We start from the raw sequence: 23,719 nt of genomic DNA, 5'->3' as shown, positions 1-23,719 counted from the left end.
TATCCGGAATCGACACAGACAACACGCATCCCTCAGACTTAGCCCCGTTGCTCCTCCAGGCTGGCCACTGGGGTCAGGGTCCTAGACAGCCTGGCTGGGGGTGAGGAGGACCCCAGCCCTGCCCAGGGGAGGCACTGGCAGGATGCAGGCCAGTGCTCTTGGATGGGCTCTGAGGGCACCAGGCGTCCAGTCTGGGGACCTTCAACTAAGGCAGACGGGACTGAACCCCCAGCGAGGCCCCCCAGGAGACGCCGGCCACACGCAGGCAGGAGGCGAGAGCAACAGCCCCACCCAGGGGGCAGCGGTGGGAGCAGGGCAGGACCTGCAGGTCACAGTCTTCACCACTGGCTGCCCAGGTGGCTCAGGGGGCCAGCGTGGGAGCAGTTAGGGGGAGCGGGGCCATCACCCCCCGCGACCATGTCGGGGAGGTGTGCCCCCAGTGTCCTCTTCACCCCGAAACCTGCTGCCCCCACCCCCAGTCTCTGTGCCTGGAAACACCTTATTTCAGCTCCAGCTGTCTGCACCCAGGCCCCCTTCTGCCCTCCTCTGACCACCCTCCACACACCCTGGACTGAGAGCCCCTGCTCTCCCTGGGGCCCTGGGTTCTTGCCTCACCCAGGCCCTCCTGCTTTCCATGGAGAGTCCTCACCTCCCACCAAGGGTGCAGGGGTCATGGTGAGACAATGCTCAGAGAACCAGCACCATCTCTACATTGTGTGACCAGGAACGTTCTGGGTGCATGCAGCTTGCTTGGCCTGAATTCTCAGAGTGGTGATGGCCACGTGTAAACAAGAGGCAGCCTGCATGGTTCCAAGACCCTGAGACTGGAGGGACTGGGTGCCGGGCAGAGCCAGTTATCACAGCCTGCCCCCGACAGGACCCGCAAGGCTCAGGGTGACACTTCTTATGTGTCAAGTGACGCGTGCCCCACAGTGTCCAGCTGGAAGAAGGGGTGAGCTTGAGAAGAACCCAGCTGCAAACGGGAGGAATTGGCTTTTCACCTATTGCTTCAACTTTCAGAAAATTGCCCAAAGTCTTTGCAAACCATTTGCCCTTTTGTTGGCTTGGTGAAGGGAGCTGGCAGAATCACAGGGTCCCTTGTTCAAGCCACGTCACTGCTGATGCAGAGTCAGGAAGACACGTCACAGAGGCTTCTCAGAACACTGGCAAGAAGAGGAGACAAGAGGGAACAGCTGTTTACACAGTATCTTTGATTCTGTGACTTTCTGTCATGTAATTGATTAAAGTCGCAGACCCATCTTCCTGCGTGCCTGGCAGGGGGTTGTTCTCTGTGCCTGCACGCAACAGGGTCCCCAGCCAGGCCTGGGCTCTGAGAACGCTCCAGGCTGCTCTGTTTCATGGAAGAAGCTCAGGCCACTGAATTAAGTGGAAAAGTGTACACAGACCTGCATAAAAAACGATCAGCTTTAGGGGTACTGTTGATATTGCCCAGGGATTCGTCATGGTGGAAAGTCCAGCTCAGTGCCTTTAGACTGGGTGTGTGGTGGCGACAGCATTTAAGGTTCTTGTCTTTTCCATCCAGAGCATTCCACTGCAACTTCTGTTCTGTGGAAGTGGTTGATAAGGTTAGACTTCCCAGAGGATGAAATATTCGCGAGCAGGATGCTCTGAGTGTGGAACGGAGCTGTATGGAGAAGAATGAAGTGGAGACCAAAGTTAGGTCAGCGGCTTGAAGAAAAGGCCGTTTTTCTTACTCTGAACTCACTGTAACCTGAAAGGCCGCTGGTTCTGAGAGCAGACGAGGAAACAGTTGTTTAGGGTTGGGAGAAGTCTCCCTGGTCCCTGCAGCCAGCCTCTGCAGCGGAAGGCCTCTCCTCTCTCACCGGAGCAGGGGCCTGGCTGCCCTGGGAGTGCTGCCCCCAGCAGACAGACCCGCCTAGGAGCCATCTCGACAGCAGCCAAGGCCCTGCAGGCGGCAGGGAGGACGGAACGTGGCCAAGGGGAGCCGCAGGGGTCTCGGAGGGCGGCCATCTCTCTCTCCTTAGCTGGGCACAGCCTGGGTGCTGCCCGCCCTGCCCCCGGGGCAGCTTCAGCTGGAGATCAAGTGAGGAAAAGTCTCTGAGGTTTCTCTGGATGTTGACGCATAAGTGACAAGAGTCTTGACGGGTTGTACACAGGGTGTGTCAGGCCTGGGTTCCCGCAGGACGCTGGGAGACAGGAAAGCCAGGAGCGCCACTGAAGTCGGAAGGGAAAACCTCGGTCAGTTCCGGCCTCGGGAGTCGGAGCCAGGGCTGCTGCCTCCGTGCCCGAGCGTCGAGTTGTTAATGACACCACACAGAAACGTTACTGTCTGCAGAATCCAGCCCCATGCCATCACAGAGCACCGTGATGCCTTAGTGGCACAGACGGTCTACTACTTGAGCACCATAACACGCGCGCACAGCCTCACTAGAGGGCCGGGGTGTGCTGCCCAGCACACACAGAGGCGTCCCCGCACTGCGCCAGTGGCGTACACTGTGTTACTGTGCTACCACGTAGCATGTATAACCAATCAGCTCAGTTCAGTCGCTCAGTCGTGTCCATCTCTTTGCGACCCCATGGACTGCATTATGCCAGGCTTCCCTGTCCATCACCAACTCAGGGGCTTCCCTATAGCTCAGTTGGTAAAGAATCTGCCAGGTAAAGGAGACCCTGGTTCAATTCCTGGGTTGGGAAGATCCCCTGGAGAAGGGAAAGACTACCCACTCCAGTATTCTGGCCGAGAGAATTCCATGGCCTACTATATATTACTAATAATACAATAATAACATAAAAATACTGTCATATAGGGTGCCACGGTCAAAGGTAATAATTAGCACTGCATACAAACAGCAATGGCACCCCACTCCAGTACTCTTGCCTGGAAAATCCCACGGGCGGAGGAGCCTGGTGGGCTGCAGTCCATGGGGTCGCTAAGAGTCAGACATGACTGAGTGACTTCCCTTTCACTTTTCACTTTCATGCACTGGAGAAGGAAATGGCAACCCACTCCAGTGTTCTTGCCTGGAGAATCCCAGGGACGGGGGAGCCTGGTGGGTTGCCGTCTATGGGGTCGCACAGAGTCGGACACGACTGAAGCGACTTAGCAGTAGCAGCATACAAACAGCCAAAGAGTGTTAGAGGAGATATTTATCTAAATGAACTACATCATAACAACCAAACATTTTTAGTATTTTCCTGGATTTTTATAAGCACCTAAAACCACTGCCCTATAAATGTTTTCAATGATACACGTAGTTGCACTGTTTTTAATACATTGTCGTTCCCGCCTTGGGCTTCCCTGGTGGCTCAGTGGTAAAGAATTCACCTGTAATGCAGGAGATGTGGGTTCGATCCCTGGGTCAGGAAGATCCCCTGGAGAAGGAAATGGCAACTCACTGCAGTATTCTTGCCTGGAGAATTCCATGGACAGAGGAGCCTGGTGGGCTACAGTCCACGGGGTCACAAAGGGTCGGACACGGCTGAGCAACTGAACAACAGTTCCTCCCTTCTTGAAAAATAAATTAGTGAGAAAATAGTTTTATCCAAAACAAGTTTTTTTTGTATCTAGTATGGGTTTTTCTAAAATACTTTTCTTGCATGTGAATGTATAATTTTAAAGATTGATTTCTAAATTACTGAATTTAGGTAAATTCAACTTTTTTTATGGTTTCTCTGTGATAAATGTGAAGTGAAAATTGAGCTCCTGTGGCGCCGTCTACGACAGCACTTGGACATCCAGACAAGTGGCTGAAGCAAATAACCCCTCACAGAACACGCTGATGGGCTCTGTTTCGGATGCACGTTCAACTAACTGATTTCCTACTTGCTTTCACCTTTTCACAGGTTGCGCCATTTGAAGGTAAAGTCTAGTCTTCTCTGAGGGGCACTCAGATCTCCTCAAGCGTGTGGGGGAGAGTCAGTCTAAACCTTCTGTCCCTTCTGTTTCAGCCGTGACTAAGAAAAGTCTGCAGTGAGCAGCTAACTGGTGAGGCCAAGCCCTCCCTCCCCACCTCCTGGGGCAGTGAGGACTTCAAGAGTTCAATAATTAGAACACATGATTCTCTGTATCCACCTCATCATAACAGAGAAACTACCACTTCTGGTAGATCACTATGACAAATGAGTAAGCCAGAAGATGGCGTTGAAGGTTTGCAATCACATTTTAAAACAAGGCCGATGTGGTTTTCAGTGTCTGAAAGTGCACGAGGGGAACGGTGAGACAACCGAGTCCTGGCAGAGGACACGTGTGCGAAGCGCAGAAAGCTCTAGCTGGCCGTATTTGTTCTGAGCAATCTCCCTTCTGTTGCTGGTGAGCACGCTGGGGAAAGCAATCCACTGGTTAAAGCACAAGGCAGCGGGGAGGCAGCCACGTCCACTTTGTTGGCTGAAGTATCCAAGTGCTGAGCTCAGCTCCTGACAGGTAGAGGGGCCCCAAAAATATCTGTTGAATGAATGAATCCATGAAAGAAGAAAGGAAGGAAAACCGCCGTGACCAGAATTTTCTTTGAAAAATACCCTGTTGTTTACTACATAGACTCTGATAGTGGAAAACTTACTTGAGTGAATAAAAACAGAGCATCCTGTTAATTTCTGAGAAAGTCGTTAGTTTGAGGAAAAGCTTACCCACTCTGTACCTCATGGCTGTTTTGCTCTAGGCTGAGCTTGGTTGTTTCTTTGGATGGGAGACAGTGGCCTGATATTTAAAAGAAAAACTGAGAAATAAGTGAAATCAAAAGCTTTTCAAAAGTTGCGAGTTGACCTAGGGTGGCGGTGGTCTAAAATCATATAGAAACCAGTGATCTGACGGTTTACCTGAAATTGGTAACTACACAAACATGCTGAAGCATTCAAGATGCTGTGGGGGGTGGGGGGGAGGTGGTTAGATCTTGGAACATGAAGTAAAATCCCTCTGTTTAAATATTGTTCTTATTCTGGCCATTTAAACTCCCACTTGTAAATCGTTTCTCCCACGTTGAGGTTAAAACTATGCCACTGAGAGGTGGACCAGGGCACTTCTTCCAGTTCTTTCCTGCTGCCACAACTAAAGCTCTGGGGGTGCTTGTCTCAGTTACTGAAGTCCTCCAGTTGAGCCGACCAGCAGGATGCGAGCATTTCAAGAGCAGACAGCGTGTGAGCGCAGTTTATAGCTCAAGGTATCTGGGCCATTTCCTTTTTTCTTTTCAATGAGTGTGATGTTCTCTAAACACGGCGGAGGGGCGGGGCTCTCGGTGACAGCCAAGGGTGCCCCCCACCCACCCACGGTCGGTCGACACGGACAGTCCTCTGTCTTTGGTTACGAGCTCTGCAAGCCCAGTCCCCTTCGCACCAGATTCCCGCTCCTGCACGCCCCCACTTCCCGCCCTGGCAGCGCCGCCGTAGCTGAGCTGCTGCTCAGCGGTCCCGGCGCGGAGGCGAGGTCCCCTCGCGCCTTGCCCTCGGCAGGAAACCGCCCGAGTGAGGTTCCCCTGGCCCGTGCGCCCGACTCGAGGTGCGTCCCCAGCGCCGCCCGGCCCCGGGCCCCCGGCTCTCCGTCCGCAGCCCACTACCCCATCCCGCGCACCCGGCTCCCTGCCCAGAGCCCCCAGACCAGCCCCGCGAGCCCAGCTGGGAGCCGGCGCTCCGCCAGCCCGGGTTCCGACCCGGCCCCGCGCCCCCCGCTCTGCGTCCGCAGCCCGTAGCCCAGCTCCGGCCCCGCGCCCCCGGCTCTCTGTCCGCAGACCTCGCCGCACCCCGCGCGCCCGGCGCTCTGCCCGGAACCCCCAGACCAGCCCCGCGCGCCCAGCTCTGCGCCCGCAGCCCCCACCCCGCCAGGTGGCGCCCCGGTTGGCCCCGCCCCGCGTAGGCCCCGCCCCAAGCGCGGCTTTTAAGCTTTATAAAGTTCCTCTTTCGTACCTCGGAGGCTTAGTTTCACTGCTTGGACTTGGGACTCACCGCTGCCCTCAGCTCGAGTCGGGGCGAGGTAAGACTTGGGTCGGGAAGGACCAGGGCTGCGAGCCGGGGAACGCAGGAAGCCGGCGCGAGGCCAGCCGTGCGGGGTCCACCTCGGGGCAGCGCAGGGCACCCCAGCGTCGGCGCCAGGAGAGAGCACGCCCCTCGAGGGAGCCCCGACGCCCACCCCATCTGCTCTTGGCCGGGGAGTCCCGCGGCCCCAGCGTCCGTGGGTCGGCCGAGCCCGGGCCCCGGGAGGCCACGCGCGGGACCGGATGTGATAACGAGGTCGCCGGGCCATCAGCGGCCGAGGGGGTCGTCGAAGCGACCCACACCGGGCGGCAGGCTTAACCGCGGGGGACGGACCCTTCTTCCTCCCGAGGCTGTTTCTGTTGCTCCTCGCTCTTGGGCTCAAACTCACCTCGGCCCCGAGCTCGTGGCTTCCCAACCGGTGGTGGAAGAGGAGGCGCTCCAAATTCAGGCCACTAGGGGCCCCGCGCTCCGCGACCCCCGCCTTCCCGGCACCTTCCCGCCCCCGCTCCGCCCGCGGGCCTCCCTGCCCGGCTGATGCTCGGCGCGGGGATCCCCCACGACTAGGCTGCGCTCGCCGCCTGAGGCCAGGTCCCTCTGTCGCATGTGGCTCCCGGGCCACCTGGTCGTTGCTACCTGCCTGGGGCTCCGGGGCATTCTTGGGGCAAAGAGTGCGCGGGTTTCAGAGAGAGCCGCGGGGGAGCTGCCGCCGCCCGGCACCTGGAAAGCCAGGCCACAGGGGAGCCCGCGTGCGGAACACGCGGGGCCACCCGGGAGTGGGGGCTCGGGAGAGGGCGCGGGCGAAAACTGACCGTGGCAGGGGAAATGGACCGTCCACGGCTTGGGCCTGGGCAGGGGAGCGGGAGTACGAGTGAGCAAACGGAGGGCCACGCGTGGTGGCGGCCGGATTTCGGGGGTGCGCGAAGATCAGAGCCCTGAGTCTGGGCAGCGCGCGGGCCGCGGGGGAAAACGCGAGTGGAGCGTCCAGAAGGTGAGGTCGCGGACGGGCTCAGGGTGGCGGCAGGACGGCGCGCCAAGGGCATGCACGAGCCGGGGCGGCCGAGAAGGGCCTTCTCTCGGGTCTTCGGCGTCACAGACTCAGCGGCGCGCGCCTCGCCGCCTCCGAGACTCTGCGGCCTCGTGGTCATTGCCGGAGGGCCTCCTCCTCTCCCCGCAGCGCAGAGCGAGTGCCGGAGCGGAGCCTGGGTTGCGAAGGGACAGCGTCGGCGCGCGGGGCATGAACCTGGAGGGCGGCAGCCGAGGCGGCGAGTTCGGCATGAGCTCCGTGAGCTGCGGCAACGGGAAGCTCCGCCAGTGGCTCATCGACCAGATCGACAGCGGCAAGTACCCGGGGCTGGTGTGGGAGAACGAGGAGAAGAGCATCTTCCGCATCCCCTGGAAGCACGCGGGCAAGCAGGACTACAACCGCGAGGAGGACGCCGCGCTCTTCAAGGTGCCCAGGGCGGGACTGGGAGGGGCCAGGGCCCGCGCGCAGCCCGACCCGGGCTCCGGGGGCCGGTCCGCGCCGCGCGCGCCGGGCCTCGTGCGGGAGCGCGGGTGTCCCGCGGCTCCTCTGGTAACTTCGCAGAGGGCGGACCCGGTGCCACGCCTGAGCGCGTGGGGCGCGCGGTCCCCCGGAGTCAGATGCCCGTCCGCGCTCCCGCCGGGTAGAGGGGTGGGCCAAGGCCGCGCCTGTCTTTCCCTGGGGCCCTCTTTCTGGAACTTTGGATACCTCCTCGCCTCCGCGGATCGACTGTTCTCTTCCTTGCGCGCGGGCAGGCGTGTGCGCTGCGCCCCTCTCCACGCTGTCCCTCCCTCGGGCCCCCTCTCTGGCCAGCGCTCTCCTAAAGGCTCTCTCTAGTCCTTCGGCCGCGTCTCTCCCTCTACCTCACTGTCTCTGTGTGACTCCCTCTTCCCGAGTCTCTCCCTGGAAAGTTTTCTCCGTGTCTCCCTTCCTCTTTCTCCTCTCTCTCCCTCTCAGGGTCTCCTTTGGGCCTCTCTCTGGGGGTTTCTCTTTGCCCTGTGTGTGTGTCCCTGTCCTGACCGTTTTCCCCTTGGGCAGTTCACCCAGCGGCCAGTGCTTTAAGGCCCAGCCCCACCACCTGTGGGCAGAGCGTGGAGGGGACTTCCTCAGGGAACTTGCCCGAAGAGTAAGGCTTGCCTCAGGCTCCCTAACGTCCAGAGGTGCCCTGTGGTGGTCTCTCAGCCCACAGCTCTGCCCTTGCTTCCAGCCTAACTGCTCCAGTGGGTGGGTGGGCCTTGCGGGTCCTCAATCTTACCTGTCTTTCATAAACACATTGTGTGTGTGTCTCTGTCCCACATTCCTGTGGATCTGAAACCCCTGCCGCCGTTCTTTCCTTTAGAAATACAATTTCCAGATTCTTTTTCGAAAGACCTGCATTTTAACTTTTCCCCGCTTCTTTCCCACCAGGCTTGGGCACTGTTTAAAGGGAAGTTTCGAGAAGGCATCGACAAGCCAGACCCTCCCACCTGGAAGACACGCCTGCGGTGTGCTCTGAACAAGAGCAATGACTTCGAGGAGCTGGTGGAGCGGAGCCAGCTGGACATCTCGGACCCCTACAAAGTGTACCGGATCGTCCCCGAGGGAGCCAAGAAAGGTGGGCTTCCCGGGCCGGGGCCGCCTGCACCTGTGCCTCCCGACGGTTCCCTGTTTTGCCGCTTTTGTAGCCTCCCACTCAAGCCTGGCAGGCGGTTTTCCCAGCTTCTCTGGGTCACAAGTTGAAGTTCCCGTGGTGTCAGTGCAGGATAATGTCTCAGACTCCTGGTCTCCTGCTGTGCATGTGCATATGTGTGTGTGTTCTAGTTTGTTCTCCCAAGATATGGGCCAGACTTCCAAGCCAAAAATGGGAAAGCTGTTTGAAGCTTTACTTATTCATCTGTCTCTCGTGATTAGCCATTTTGAGGAAGGGAAGGTTCATGACCTACACATCGTTACCATTTGTAGTAAGAGAAGTGTCAACATTTAGACTTTGCCATGGTCAACTGGGCTGCTTGTTAAAACTAAGGTTCCCACTTTCCAAGATTCTGACCCAGAGCAGGGCCCAGTTTAACAAACCACAGGTGACCTCACTAGATGGACATCTGCTGGGGGAGCTCGTGCCACGAGGCCCATCGTCCTCGGGCTTCTCTACTTGTGCTCGCTTTGTGGCACCTTGTAGGAACCAGTTTAATGGCCCAGACAAACAATTGCCCAAGGGAATTGCAGAAAAATGCCTTATTTGTCAACACTGTGCTATGCATTCTAGGAATTAGACTCTCAGGTATTTTTCTAAGATTTGGCATTTCATCCTGTCAGTTCCTTTTTCACACTGTGCATTTCCCTTTTCCCCAAACCCTCAGGAGCGAAGCAGCTGACCCTGGAGGACCCGCAGATGCCCATGAGCCACCCGTACAGCATGCCGACTCCTTACCCCTCACTGCCTGCTCAGGTATGGGAGGGGCAGGGGAGACTCGGCCTGCGAGAGGCACTTGGGCCAGACCCTACGTGCGGGAGAGACCTGTGAACAGAAGCAAACAGAACTCTGTTTTTGCTGTTTGTCAAACTGCCAAGCCACATCCCAGGTCACTGGATGAATGTTTCAGTCTCTACCTGGTGCTGCTGGTTTGAGGAGAGGGAGATGAGGGTGGGTGTATCTGCTTGCTGGTTAGATTTCCCCATTGACTCTGAAATCTTCTGGGAAACAGACCTTTTGTGGAAGCCAAAGGTTTTGGAAGCAGGGCTTTATCATGTGAAACCACAGGGCAGCTGACCCCGTCAGACTTTTCGATGTGAATTCCAGCTCTGTTTTATTCACTTTGCTGGAAGGGAGGCAGAACCCCCAGCAGGGCTCTTGGTTTAGCCATATGATGAAGCGTCACATAAAGCCTCACATAAAGCGTCGCTTTACAGCACTGTCTCATTTGTGCTTTCGATTCTTCGTGGCGAGTTTCCACCACAGCTTTTCTGATAATAAGAGGATTTGGCTGCCCGCCACACAAGCGGTCCCCGAGGAGTCTGGAGGGCTCCCCCAGGCCGACCCTGAGCTGGCCGCTCTCCACCCCAGCCCTCCTCTGATTCCTCCAGCAGGTTCATAACTACATGATCCCGCCCCACGACCGGGGCTGGAGGGAGTTCGTCCCAGACCAGCCGCACGCAGAGATCCCGTACCAGTGTCCCGTGACCTTCGGACCCCGCGGCCACCACTGGCAAGGCCCAGCCTGTGAAAATGGTAAGGGCAGGGCCTGGGGCCAGAGGGCCCCTCCTGGCCTGACCTCAGGGCAGTCGCGTGGCTCTCTCCCTGCTCAGAGCTGCCGGGGAGGGCCCTGCATGCGGTAAAGGAGGGCACGTGTCCCAGAGGACTCCAGGTCCACGGTGCCCAGCCCACCGTGTGCCTGGACAGACTCGGGGCTGCGTCATGGAACCAGGGGTCACGCCAGGCCCCAGGAAGCTGCCCTGCTTTTCACAGAATGTAAGCAGTATGCCCACAGCTGCCCAGTGAGACTGAGGGCTGGGGACCACTTCCAGGTCCCCTGACCCCAGAGCCCAGCTACACAGGACAGGGAACATCAGAATTCAGACTGGCCGACTTTATGTTTAGTAAGCTAACATGTTTCTCCCTCCTTGAACAATCTTAAATTTTATTTTTAATCTTGGGCAAGAAGTAGTTGATTTTGTTAGTGTTCCCAGAGAAGGCTGGACCGTCCTTTAATCCTGACTGTCTCTGTCTACACATCTGTAAAGCTGGCATCCCACAGCTGTGGCCCAGCCCCCCTGCACCCAGGTCAGCCCACAGGGACCCAAAGGATTTCTCTTAAGCAGCGGTGTGTCCAGGCATTCGTTCCTGGGATTAGAGGTGATAGTAGGAAAGGGCCGTGTAAATCCTGTGAAGGAAACACAGAAGGTCTCCGCAGAAGAGGGCCTGGCAGGTGCTGCTCTTGGACTGGACGCCGTGGCCCCTGGAGGCCTTCCCCCACCCTCAGAACGAGGCCCGTCTCAGAAGCACTCGTCTGCTAAGTGCAGAGAAAATTCCACGCAGTGTGTCCAGGGCATCAGAGCAGAAGCCGTCAGGACCTGTGAGTTAGTTGTTTACACAGCAATCCTGAGACCCGTCAACACCTAGATCTTTTGAATATTCTGGTAGTATCGGCTCCTTTTCCCAGTCATGTCCAGCTCACTCTTGGCTTATGGAATTGAAGAAGTAGCCTATGATTTAAGATTGGTTTTGAGTGACATATTTTTTTTTAATCACAAAATTTGGTTTTATTAGCTTTTTAGGAGTGATTTGAAGCAAAAGTCGGTTTTCCATATTGTGGTGGGAGAGTCAGCTGATGCTGGACAGGTTTATGCAGCTCAGACCCGGGTCTGGTGCATCAGCTCCGCTGAACTAGTGACCCGGGTGCAGAGGGCAGGCTGGTGGACAGATCTTGACACATAAGTGACCTTACATGATGCGCCAGCCAACTGAGGTTCTGGCACACACTCTCTGTTAACCTCACACAATACAGCTGCTGTGCCGGCTGGAGACGTGGTTCCCTTTCCTCCTGAACCCAGGAGCAGCAACTAATGAACCGGGCCTAGCAACGTGTAGGGTTTTGGAGGTTGGAACTCATGTAGAAACCTGGGCTCAGCTCTGCGGTGAGCTCGCTGTGCACATGGGGTGAATCGCACAGCCTCTGGACTCAGTCACCCTGTCCATCAGCTGTGCAGGGACAGGGCACAGCCTTCCAGCCAGGAGACGAGTGACACCTGGGGGTTGAGCCTGGCGTGCACGGTGAACGCTGCCCTGTGGCCTGGAAAGTGACCAGGACAGTAGGTCTCAAACATTCTCAGCAGACTCACACACACACAGGTGACTGTGAGGCGCTGGAGGGGTTAATGACAAAAAAGCAGGGAAGGAAGGAAGGGAGAGAGGGAGGAAGATTGCAGAGGCAACGCCAAGGTTCCTTCCGGCTACGGCTACGAAAAGGCTCCGTCCTTCTTCAGCCTCGGTTTTTCAGTAGGACCTCAGCCTCCTTGCCTCTCGGGAGGGGTGTGTGTGGGTGGGCAGTGTCGCACTAGAGGGCCCAGGCCCTTCCCTCCCAGCCTGGTGCACCCCCGGGGCTGACGGGCCACCCTCAGGCAGAGGCAACTTCCCTCTGTGTCCGAGGGACTCTGTTAGACGGCATCTGATTTTTATTTGCAAATGCAGGTTGCCAGGTCACAGGAACCTTTTATGCTTGTGCCCCGCCTGAGTCCCAGGCCCCCGGGATCCCCATAGAGCCAAGCATAAGGTCTGCCGAAGCCTTGGCCCTCTCAGGTGAGTGGGGCCCCCCGGAGGCGGCGTCTGCGAGGGTCCTCTCACTTTGGGTGGATTTGAGGGGTCCGTGAGCGCAGCTGGGGTCTGGAGTGGGTAGAAGAGTTAGCATCCGGGGCCAGCTTCCCAGGCTGGCCCACTTCTCCAGGTGGATCTGAGCCGTGTCAGCTCTTCAGGAATGTGCAGTTGCCCCAGTTCCGTTTGCCAAGGGCCCCCCACCCTTCAGCAGCTTCTCATACCACACAGCAGGGCTCCTCATCGTCCTTGCAGGCTTAGCTGCAGACAGGTGGCCTGTGGGCTTCCCAGGATGCTAGCTCTGGGTTCTTTCTCCCCATCACGTACAGTGCCTTCGCAACCAGCATCTTGCTCTTCCTCTGAGTGTGGTGTGTCTAACAAACAAATCCAGATCAGATCTGGTCTTTAGAGTTTCATCTCTAAAAGAGGCCTGGATCTCAGCCATCTCACCTGTTTTATGGAAAACACCTTGAGCTGTACTAAGCAGGTGTGATATATGTATATTTATCTTTTAGATAATGTTTTGATTGTTTTAAAATGAGACTTGCATATGTTAAAAATGAATAGCTTATGCTTTGGAATTCTCACCCTGCTCCCTGCCCTTTTTGAAAATCAGCGACAGGAAACAAGCTGGATTCTCCAGGTTTCAAGAGAGCACAGCTGGGGCCCTCCCTTGCTCCCGGGAGAGCTGGGCTGGCCGATGGGCTCTTTCTGGTTCTGAGGTTCTGAAGAAGGCTTGCTGCCTTTCTCAGATGCTCCTGGATGGTGGAGGGAGCAGAGGTGTCTGAGCAGAAAGGCCTGTGTTGTTTTTAGAAACTTTCAAACCCTTTCCTTAAGCACCTAAGACTTGAGTGTGTGCCTAGAAAGTAGGAAATAAACAGCTATTTATATCCCTGTGACCTCGTGATTTCGGATGACGTTCAACGAAATGAAACCCTGGGTAGCCAACACCCACTCCTTGGGGTTCACAGCGGCAGAGGCGGCTGGAGGCAGTAATGTGGATTGTCTGAGTCTCAAAACCTACCCTTGAGGAATGAGAGGCTTTCGTGGGTTTCTTTGGCTGCGCTCAGTACAGATTACCATCCTAGCCGTTTGTCCAAGGTCGGCCACCCACTCAGGCTTGAGCCCCACACGGTTGCCCCTCGTATTTCAGGTCTGGGGCCCTCGGCAAACCAGGTTGGTCCTTTCAGGCCATTGGTCAGATTTTAGAGAGGATTCTAAAATCAGCAATATTTCAGAAATGAGCTCATATTGTTTAGTTTTGGAGAAAGCACGACTCTAGAGCCATCCTCAGACTCAAACAGAAAGCAAGGTGCGTCTCAGCTGCCTTTACGCTTGGGCTGTTTCCTCCACGAGGTAATTTTATAACAAGAGTAGAATATGCACAGTGGGAAAATAAGGTAAAAATCAGCAAAGCAAAAATGTGAAATAAAAACAGTGCCGCCACTCAGAGCTCACCAGTCATCAAGGCTTGTCCTTCCCCAGACTTCAGTGTGTTTCTATGTGTGTGATTTTCTTTTCCTAAATGACATCATACTGATGTTTTTAGTGTAGTTTTGGATTTGTGGACATATTTGCCTTTTTTCTGAAAGATCATTGTACTTTTTTGCTAATAAGAATTATTTAAGGTAGGGTACTTCTTCCAAAGTCAAAACTGACGGCCAGGCTTAAAACGACCTCTGTTTGGTGGCGTGTGACGTGGTGCGTTAGACATGAATGCTGTCATCACCACTACTGAGCTCTCCCCCGGATTCTGTGTCCCACACATTTGGAGAAATGCTGGGTTAGAGAGCGTCACAGACTGATGCAGAAGTCCTCCACCATCGGGCGGGCTCAGGCTCAGAGAGGGTCATAGGCCTTGCAGTGTCTCCCCCCAGACTCCTTGGTACAGGCGTCCCACCAAGGATGCTCTTTTCGGGCAGTCGCCCGGCCCCCTGCTGAGTATCAGCCCCAGGCTCGGAGCCGCACTGACCGTCAGCGCTGTGCTTGCAGACTGCCGGCTCCACATCTGCCTCTACTACCGGGAAGTCCTGGTCAAGGAGCTGACCACGTCCAGCCCCGAGGGCTGCCGGATCTCCCACGGCCACACCTACGACGCCAGCAGCCTGGACCAGGTCCTGTTTCCCTACCCAGAGGACAGCAGCCAGAGGAAGAACATCGAGAAGCTGCTGAGCCACCTGGAGAGGGGCGTGGTCCTCTGGATGGCCCCCGATGGGCTTTATGCCAAGAGACTGTGCCAGAGCAGAATCTACTGGGACGGGCCCCTGGCGATATGCAGCGACCGGCCCAACAAGCTGGAGAGAGACCAGACCTGCAAGCTGTTTGACACGCAGCAGTTCCTGTCAGGTGAGGTGGAGAGGCTTGGCCGGAATGGGGCGCCTGTGCGAGCTGGGCCTGGGAGTGTGGAGCTGCTGATGGTTGGTGTGCCCCCGCGAGGGTCATGGCAGCAGGTCGCTCAGCAGGGCTTCCTTCTCTGCGGCCCTGCACCCACCAGGCCCGACTCCGGAGTAGGTCTCCTGTTGGTTCACCTGTCACCCCATCTGCGGGGGCCTGGGGACAGTGGGAGGTTGTCCCGGGGCTGTGGTTCAGGCTGAGGTCTTAAAATTTTAGGATGTACCTACTCCTCACCGGCCAATAAGGCTCCTGTTTTACTGGCACAAGTGGTCTCAGCAAGCATATCTGCTGGTGTTTCAGCTCTTTTACGGTTCCTAGAAAAGTTTAAGGTAGAGCTGTGTCGCCAACGCTCATGGTTGTGAGATGTGTCACCCTCAGCAGATGTCTCCCAGCAGGTGGGACCCCGGTGAGTGTGCTGAACTGATTTTGCAGAGGGGAAATTATGAGTTGTTTCTAGATTTCAAATCACATTTTCCAGAGTCACCAGGTTTTGTTTTCCTAGTATTGATTTCGTGGCAGCTAAATCGGGTCTGGGCTTTTGTGAGTCCTGGGCCACCTTGTGGGGGAGTCCGTCCTGTGCCCATTCGGCTGCCCCCATCATCAGGCCTCTTCTGGGCAGAGAGCTGGTTCTCCCTCATCCTTAGCTCTTTTTGTATAAGCGCCTCCTTCAGAAACAGCCTGTGTCTGGGCTTTCCTGGGCCTCCCCTTCCCCAAAGCTGCTTCTTGATTCAGCTCACCTGGAGCACAGCCCCTGCAGTCTGCCAGCAGAGACCATGCTCAGCTCCAGGGTTCGTGGCTCACATTTGCTGAGGCTGCTCTAGATTCTCTTTCGTTGCCCAAGTAAACATGTCCCTGGTGACTCACCCTCCCCCAGAGGCAAACCGGGAGGAGGAGGGAGAGCTAGCCTCTGGTCCCTGGCAGCAACCCCCAGGGCTCGCGACACATGGGGCTGTCCACCCTGGGCCCAGCGTGTGGACCGCCTGCCTCGGGGCTCGAGGAGGAGCCGGGAGTCTGAGGTCCGTGGCCAAGTCTGAAAGAGCCTGGCTCTGGGTCTCTTCGAGGTAACAGGTCTTGGATTCAGAAGGTTCACTGTGGGTGGGAGGGGCTTCATCCTGGAGAAGGGGTCCTCACTTCTTGGGGTGTCTCTGGCCCCGCAGCTGTAGGAAGGGAGCTCTGTTGGATATGGCTGTCAGCCTCTGGGACTGTGGGCCCCATCATGTGGGGCTGTGTGCTTCTTCATGGGGGGCTATACGCCCCCTCATGACGGGCTGTGTGTCCCCTCATGTCCTCATGGGGGGCTGTATGCTCCCTCTTGTCCTCATGGGGGGCTGTGTGCTCCCTCATGGGGGGCTGTGTGCTCCCTCATGTCCTCATGGGGGGCTGTGTGCTCCCTCATGGGGGGCCGTGTGTCCCCTCATGTCCTCATGGGGGGCCGTGTGCTCCCTCATGTCCTCATGGGGGGCCGTGTGCTCCCTCATGTCCTCATGGGGGGCCGTGTGCTCCCTCATGTCCTCATGGGGGGCCGTGTGCTCCCTCTTGTCCTCATGGGGGGCCGTGTGTCCCCTCATGTCCTCATGGGGGGCCGTGTGTCCCCTCATGTCCTCATGGGGGGCCGTGTGCTCCCTCTTGTCCTCATGGGGGGCCGTGTGTCCCCTCATGTCCTCATGGGGGGCCGTGTGCTCCCTCTTGTCCTCATGGGGGGCCGTGTGCTCCCTCATGTCCTCATGGGGGGCCGTGTGCTCCCTCATGTCCTCATGGGGGGCCGTGTGCTCCCTCATGGGGGGCTGTGTGCTCCCTCATGTCCTCATGGGGGGCTGTGTGCTCCCTCATGGGGGCCTGTGTGCTCCCTCATGTCCTCATGGGGGCTGTGTGCTTCCTCTTGTCCTCATGGGGGGCTGTGTGCTCCCTCATGGGGGCCTGTGTGCTCCCTCATGTCCTCATGGGGGGCTGTGTGTCCCTCATGGGGGGCTGTGTGTCCCTCATGTCCTCATGTGGGGCTGTGCATCCCTCATGTTGTCTCCGACCAGGAGCTGCTTCGGTTTTGCTCTTTCCCTGTGACCCAGGGCTGTGCTCTGTGCTGGTGCAACCTCTGTCTGAAGTGTTTTCTGAGGTTCGAGGAGGAAACTGTGAACTAAAAGCTGCAGCTGTGCAGACAGGCCCCTCCAGTCAGGGATTCCCGCGAACCTTCTCGAGCCTCCAGGCCTCTCAGCCAACTGTTTCAGAGAACTGAGCCAACGCAGAGGCGTGGGTGTCACCCCCGCCCCCTCACAGTGTGGAAGCCTGGCACATGTTCTGCTGAAGTCAGTTAGGTTTGATTTGAATTCTGGAAGAAAAAAAAAGCAGGAAGTCAATGGTCCACTGAGTTAGCTAGAAACTTCTTCGGTTGAAGAGAACAGTGGAAATCTTTGATATCTACCCATTCAGGATCTGCAACCTCCTGGGGACAGCCCCGCAGCCCGCGCGCACATCTGATAAGGCCACCACGGCTGTGCACATGCGGCCGCGCCCATGTGAGCCTCTCCTCTGCGGACTGACATGTGCTCTGGGGGCGGGGCCAGGGCGCTGGTGAAGGTGGGCCGGTGTGGGCCGGGGCCGGGGCCTCATCCCACCCTCCCTTCTGAGGGAAGCAGCTCAGAGTCACTGGGTCTCCAAGATAACATCCTGCACTCTGCGGTGTCGGAGGTCGTGGGCACCACAGACTGTGGCTTGGAGGTTCTGGGTCAAATCAGAAACTTCTGATTTTTTGGAAAAAGCAGATTGTCCTCTGTGTAAACGATTCTTTTGGCTCAACATAGCTCCATTTCCTTTTCGGGCTCCCCTACTCCTTCTAAGACCTTTGCCTCCTTGTGGGTCCAAAGCTGCAAAACGAGCACCCCCTCTTGGGGTGCAGCCCCCTAGAGGTGAAGGCGAAGCGCCGGGGGAGACCCGTGGGAACACTCATGTGCACCCCGCCTCTGGTCCCGCCCTCACTGCTGTCTGGCCTCCACATCTGCGTGGGCTCCCATCCCCGCCCCGTGTCCAGCGTGTGGGTCTCTGAACCTCTTCCTTGGTCTGCAGAGCTGCAGGCGTTCGCGCACCACGGCCGGCCACTGCCAAGGTTCCAGGTGACTCTGTGTTTCGGGGAGGAGTTCCCAGATCCTCAGAGGCAGCGCAAGCTCATCACTGCCCACGTGAGTGTCCGGTTACCTTCACGTGAATCAGGGCAGGGCCCCACTTAGAGGAGTTCAGATGGGAAATAAGCGCTCCGGACCCTGGGCGGGTTGGGAGGGAGGGTGTCCGGCGAGCAGGGCCTCCCCGCCCTGGACACCTGCCCATCACCACCGGGGGTGACCTCTGGCCTGTACTGTACCCGTCCCATCTGTTTTGTTTTCCAAGGAAATAGTCATATTCCCATTTCATAGGGATTTAAAAGGATGGGGCTAAAAGTTGCCCTTTAAAATTCTTGACATTTAATGTTACTTTAAAAATGCCTTCTAGCTGATCTTCCCTTAAGGGGAAGCTTTCCCCCTGACTTGAGTATTGTGTAAGCCCCCTCCAAAAGGCCCCCATCCTCTTTTATTTCTGGTTATTAGCATTTATTTAATTGTCAGGAGCTGAGGGCTGTGTGTGTTTGGTGGAGCGGAATCTCTTATGGCCTTTGGGCAGCTCAGGCCAGGTCACGCTTTCCAGCAGAGTCTAGCGTGGGCTCACCTGCACTGAGTAAACACCTTTCACAGAAAAGGAAAGAGGAAGGTTTAGAGAAATAACATGTAGCATTGATTGGCCACAGAAAGCAGAGTTTTGAGTACTTGGGATTTTCAAATTTGAAATTGAAGCGTCTGTGTGGTTGTGACCTGTGAAAGTTATTAACAGGCCCAGGTGACAAATAGCAGCAGGGAAAGTCACACCAAACAATAATAGAATTCAGGTCACGTCTTTTAAGAAAGATTTTAATTAAAATTTAAAAAAACTTTTAGTTTTATTTTAGAGTATAGCCAACTAACAATGTTGTGATAGTCTCAAGTGGACAGCAAAGGGGCTTGGCCATACATGTATATGTATCCACACAACCCCTGCTTCTTGGTCATAAAATCAAAAAACAACTGACCAACCAGCAGAAATGTAGTCCCCATAAACCTTTGGAGTTTTCTCGTGAACTCTCACTGGCCAACAGTTACTGATATGATAACGGCTTCTTGTTAACAACTGTCCAAGGCCTGGATGACCTCGGCGCGGGCACACAACACCTCGGAAGACGGTGGTGAGCCCTGCGTCTGAGTCTCGGGGCTGGCACGCGCTGGCCTGGGTCGGCCGGCACCCTGGGTGCACCCAGGAGCCTTGCTCCTCTTACCATGAGTTGGATTTGCTTCAGTGGCTTCAGATGAGTTATGCTCAAGCCACTGTATGTGGACTCGCACATCTGCCAGGACGAATGTGCTTCGTTTCTTACTGTGATTCAGAAGAAGCTGAGCACTGAATTCTCTTCGGTGAATGTGCTCCACCCTCGTACTGAGACTAGAGGCATCTGGGGTCAGTTAGCTTCTCTTTTTCCACCATCCCTGTTAAACGGCAGAGGTGGAAAATTAAGTCCATTGGTCTAACTTACCGGATTACCTTAAACTTTAACGAGATTCAGCTTTGATCCCTGGGTCAGGGAGATCCGCTGGAGGACGGCTTGGCAACCCACTCTGGTGTTCTTGCCTGGAGAACCCCATGGACAGAGGAGCCTGGCTAGCTACAGAACATAGGGTTGCAAAGAGTTGGACGCAACGGCTGTGACTGAGCACGCACGCACCGTGAATCCACCCTTAATGTGGTCATTTTACCAATGTGCTTCATTTAGTTCTAGTTTAGTGTACATTTCAAGCGGCAGTTGGTTTACAAACAGCATTATTACCTTTCCGTTCAACTGAAGCGTAGAATTCAGTAGATCCTGTTTGTAGGTCGGTGTGTCCTCCAGAAGGCTCCTCACGTGACACGTCTTCACGGTCGCAGCACCTGACTGTACGTGTGACCGTGTCCTTAGGTGTGGAGGGTTATTGCCAGATGGCCATGATGTCTTGTTCAATCTTCACTGCAGGTTGAGCCTCTGTTGGCCAGACAGCTGTATTATTTTGCTCAGCAAAACAGCGGACACTTCCTCAGGGGCTATGACCTGCCCGAGCACGTCGGCGGCCCGGAGGACTTCCACAGGCCCCCCCGCCACTCCTCCATCCAGGAGTGAGAGCCCTGGGGCCAGAGACAGCGCGCGCGTGAATACGCGCGAGGAGAGCGGCTGGCTGGGCCCCTGCTCTTTCTCTGTGAAATGTGGGAACGGGGACTTCCTCCTGAGGAGAACATTGGTAGAAAATCAACCTGACACATGAGCTTTTTCCAGAAGAAAGAATGCTTTTCAGGGTCTTCTGTGGACCCTGATGACAATGTGAAAACTCATCATCATGTGGTTTACATTTACTGACTTGCAGTCTTCAGTCTGATGTGAACTCTTTCTTTCATGAAGACCGAGAAACCTGTGCTTCATCGCTGACCACTAGGATGGCACGGAGGTACCCAAGTGCCAGTCTGTTTCTCAGGGAAGTAGAATCTACGTGTGAGGCCGTTCTGCCCAGAGGAGGGGTGCGCCAGCCGCTGTGGCTGACGTGCCTCGGGACGCTGACGGCAGGACAGACTCGGCTCCGGGGGTCCCCACCTGGGTGGCCCGCCACCTCCTGTCTGCAATCCCCGCACCCCCAGGCCCAGAACGCAGCTGGTGTGACCCTGTGGTGTTTCTCAAGCCAAAAGCATTAGGGCCACCCTGAGCACTGTGTTTTGTCACTTCGTACTGACTGGTTAAGATATTTTTTGTTTGTCTTTTTATCTCTAATGCTATAGAAATTATTGCTATAGCAAAAAGAGAAAGATTGACAGATCAACAGCCCAAGATGTACTTCTGCAGCCTGGTGAGCGTTTCCCCTCTTGTCCTGTTTGTTAGGAGACCGGCTACCGTGGCAACACTACGAGGAGGAGCCCTCGCCTGGCCTGGGGGAGGCCCCGAGCGAGGGCAGGACGGGGCTCTGCAGATTGAGCAACTGCAGGCCCAGGGAGCTGTTTTTGCTTATTTTGTATATTATACGCTTCCTCATGCCAGTGACAGTTTGACAGGGCCTTAAAATTATTGGGCTTTTTCCAAACACAGCTTTTTATAGAATTACTAAGATATCTACTTGCTTAAGTGAACCTGACCACTTATTCATTGTTCCTTTTGGAAAAGTACTGATATTTGGACCATGGTATAGCAGCTTATTTTTGTCCTGCTAGGAAGTAATTGGAGAAGGCAATGGCACCCCACTGCAGTACTTTTGCCTAGAAAATCCCATGGACGGAGGAGCCTGGTGGGCTGCAATCCACAGGGTCGATAGAGTCGGGCACAACTGAGCGACTTCACTTTCACTTTTCACTTTCATGCATTGGAGAAGGAAATGGCAACCCACTCCAGTGTTCTTGCCTGGAGAATCCCAGGGACAGGAAGCCTGGTGGGCTGCCGTCTATGGGGTCACACAGAGTCAGACATGACTAAAGCGATGCAGCAGCAGCAGGAAGTAATTGCCATGACTTCTAGGCTCGGTGTTCGAACCAACATTCTCTTATCCTAGTCTGTGTCTTTAAGTCATTCAGCAAACTTGCATTAGACAGATTGTCGCTTTTATCCAGCTTAGTAAGCAGTGAGGCCTGGAAATGTCATTTCTTCTTCTTCTTTTTTTTTTTTTGGCAGGCGTTTTTAGGGATGAAATAATACATATTAACTACAGAAATGTTAGACAGTATAAAAAGGCAAAACCCTTTGCCAATCCAAATTCTCCTCCTTAGAGGTACCCATAAGAAGAATTTGATTCTTCCAACAGATTTTACTTTTCTACAGAAACACACAAACTTAAAAAATCTCAGGGGTCCTTCGTGCCCCCACACGTGCAGATTCATCTGCTCTGGGGCACTTCTGCCAAGCCCACCTTGAGGCCCTCAGCGCAGTTTAAGCAGTTCATTAGCCACGCGGAGTGAACCCCTTCTGACAATAGATTGCACTCCGTGGGCTACAGTGACTTATGCATCTTATAGATGTGAGCATCTGGGGTACATTACCCCCAGGGGGCAGGAGACCACGGGCCCACTGCGTGGCTCTGCTGCGTGGCCGGCACCCCGCCCTCTAAGCAGACGTGCGGCTCCCTCGTCTCCTTTTCCAACATGAAACTGCTCTGACTCGAGCTCCGTGTCTGGCAGATGCTGTTGGCTGGGGCCACAGCCCGTCCACATGCATAGCGCATGTGTGTGGTGGCTTTCTGTGGTCTGGGGGACCCACAGCGTGGGGCAGCAGATGAACCATGAAGCAGTCTGGGTGAGGGACCCCGACGTGGGCTCAGCAGTTCAGTCTAGCCTGTTGTTAGTGGAGGATGCTGTCGAGTTTAGGCCCTTGTTATTTGGAAGAGTTTTAGGTCCGCGGGGAAGGTCTCGGGGGCACCCCTGGCTTGTTTCTTGTTCCTGAGGTTTGGGCACACCGCGGGCAGACACCAGTGTCTTTGAAGCACCACGGAGAGCTCCTTCACACCACGGCTTCGGAAGCTCCTCAGTCACCTTGCAGAGATCCAGCCAGGCAGTTGTTTTGCAACGGAGGAACTGTTCCACGTGGCCCAGCAAGCCCACGACCGTGGGGACCACCTGAGTCCAGCTGTACCCAGCATGAGCAGAGAGGCATCTATGGGCTCAGCTGTGAACAAGGCTGTCTTCCCAGGTCCCTGCGAGCAAGCACGGGTGCAGGTCTGACATGGGCTGTGTCCTCAGGCTGGTGACCGAGCTGCATCCCCAGGGAAGCCTGCACCAGTGACCGTCTTTTATTTCTGTGAATCATTTTATTCGTGAAAATCCAGACACAGCGTAAGCCCTTCCATTCTCCTGTGGTCACATCACCCCCCTTTCTCCACAGGCAAATCCCCTCTGAAGGTGCTGAGATTCCACAAGCTCAGCATCTTTGTTACCTGTCTCCCTAAATAGCTGGAGCTCACTGGCGTAGCTCACACGGTCTGTCCTGCCGTGTGCATCATCTTGCAACTCACCTTTCGGGCCCCAACTCGGAGCTGGACATGTGTCAGTGTGTGGGGAGTGGTCTCGTCTAGCCCTGTTTCCCGATGTGGAAGACTGTGAGGGCCGATTCCCGGTTTCTCTTTTCACGGCTTTTAAGAAGGCAAGTGTGAGGAGCACAGCTGAAGTACAGGAGAGACAGGCCAGCCTCCTCCAGGGCAGACTCGCCATTGGCCTCTTGGGGAGGGGGCTTTGCAGGTGCAGAGGGCCTCCCACAGCCCAACCTCCCTCCTGGGACTGCTCCAGGCTGAACAGTCCTTGGACAGTCGTACATAATCTTGTCATGAATTTTGCTGTAAATTGCTTTTCAAAGCAGATTTATATTTGTGATATTTTAGAATCTTAATAAAGATTTTTTTAAAAAGCAGTCTTTTATGGGCTGTGTGTGTTATTAAACCCTCATCTTGATAGCTTTTTAAATACTTCCTCCTTCTGTTGCATTTGGCAGCCTGTTTCCTTCCTGGTTGCTGTGAGCCTCCCAAAAATCAGATCTCACATGTTCAGCTTGTTTAAAAAAAAAAAACAACACACACCCTGCCACGCATCCCAGTGTCAAGCAGCACCCTGCCTCGCTCCCTACCACCGTGAGGGTCTCAGAGCTGAGGACCTGTGTCGACGCTTCCTTCTGTTCCGTCGCTGTTGCTAACGGGAAGGGGGTGTCAGTTCACCAGCATCCAGACCGTGGACAGTGATAAGCTGCGTGCGGTGGGGCACAGATGAGACAGAACCCCACCCCAGGGCCTGCGCCCCTCCCCCAGATCTTCAGCCCCCGGCTCCTGCCCCGGCTTGTGCTGTTAAAATCCTTGCAGCTGGAGACTGTGTGATGCTCTCAGAAGCCTACGTGTCCTTCGCATCTAGGAATCCTAGAATGCTAGATCTGAATAATTTCAGATTTGCTAAGTGGTAACCAAATCAAAATAATGGGGAAATAAACTATTACACTGCTCTGGGGGCTCTGTCTGCTCAGAAACTGTAGGTGGACTTAGTCT

General features: G+C 55.5%; 1 protein-coding gene across 4 annotated transcripts; it reads left to right on the top strand.

Annotated features, from left to right (window-relative positions):
• The first annotated feature begins 5,880 nt into the window (after nt 1-5,880).
• Nucleotides 5,881-23,097, top strand: IRF4 (interferon regulatory factor 4). 4 transcript variants are annotated; one of them, XM_005223856.5, is made up of 9 exons: nt 5,881-5,941; nt 7,118-7,393; nt 8,372-8,558; nt 9,301-9,389; nt 10,028-10,169; nt 12,129-12,236; nt 14,241-14,594; nt 17,700-17,812; nt 19,702-23,097. In XM_005223856.5, the coding sequence occupies exons 2-9, from the start codon at nt 7,178-7,180 to the stop codon at nt 19,843-19,845; spliced, it is 1,353 nt and encodes a 450-aa protein (XP_005223913.1). In that variant the 5' UTR covers nt 5,881-5,941; nt 7,118-7,177; the 3' UTR covers nt 19,846-23,097. The 4 variants fall into 4 exon arrangements, with proteins under 4 accessions (XP_005223913.1, XP_005223912.1, XP_024839231.1 ...); XM_005223855.5 differs by having other exon boundaries at nt 10,025-10,169; XM_024983463.2 differs by lacking the exon at nt 12,129-12,236 and having other exon boundaries at nt 10,025-10,169.
• Nucleotides 23,098-23,719: the final 622 nt, after the last annotated feature.

This window comes from Bos taurus, chromosome 23 (genome assembly GCF_002263795.3).
Source record: "Bos taurus isolate L1 Dominette 01449 registration number 42190680 breed Hereford chromosome 23, ARS-UCD2.0, whole genome shotgun sequence".
NCBI lineage: Eukaryota > Metazoa > Chordata > Mammalia > Artiodactyla > Bovidae > Bos > Bos taurus.
Note: the sequence above shows the minus strand (reverse complement) of the source record. Positions and strands in the feature narration are given on the sequence as shown.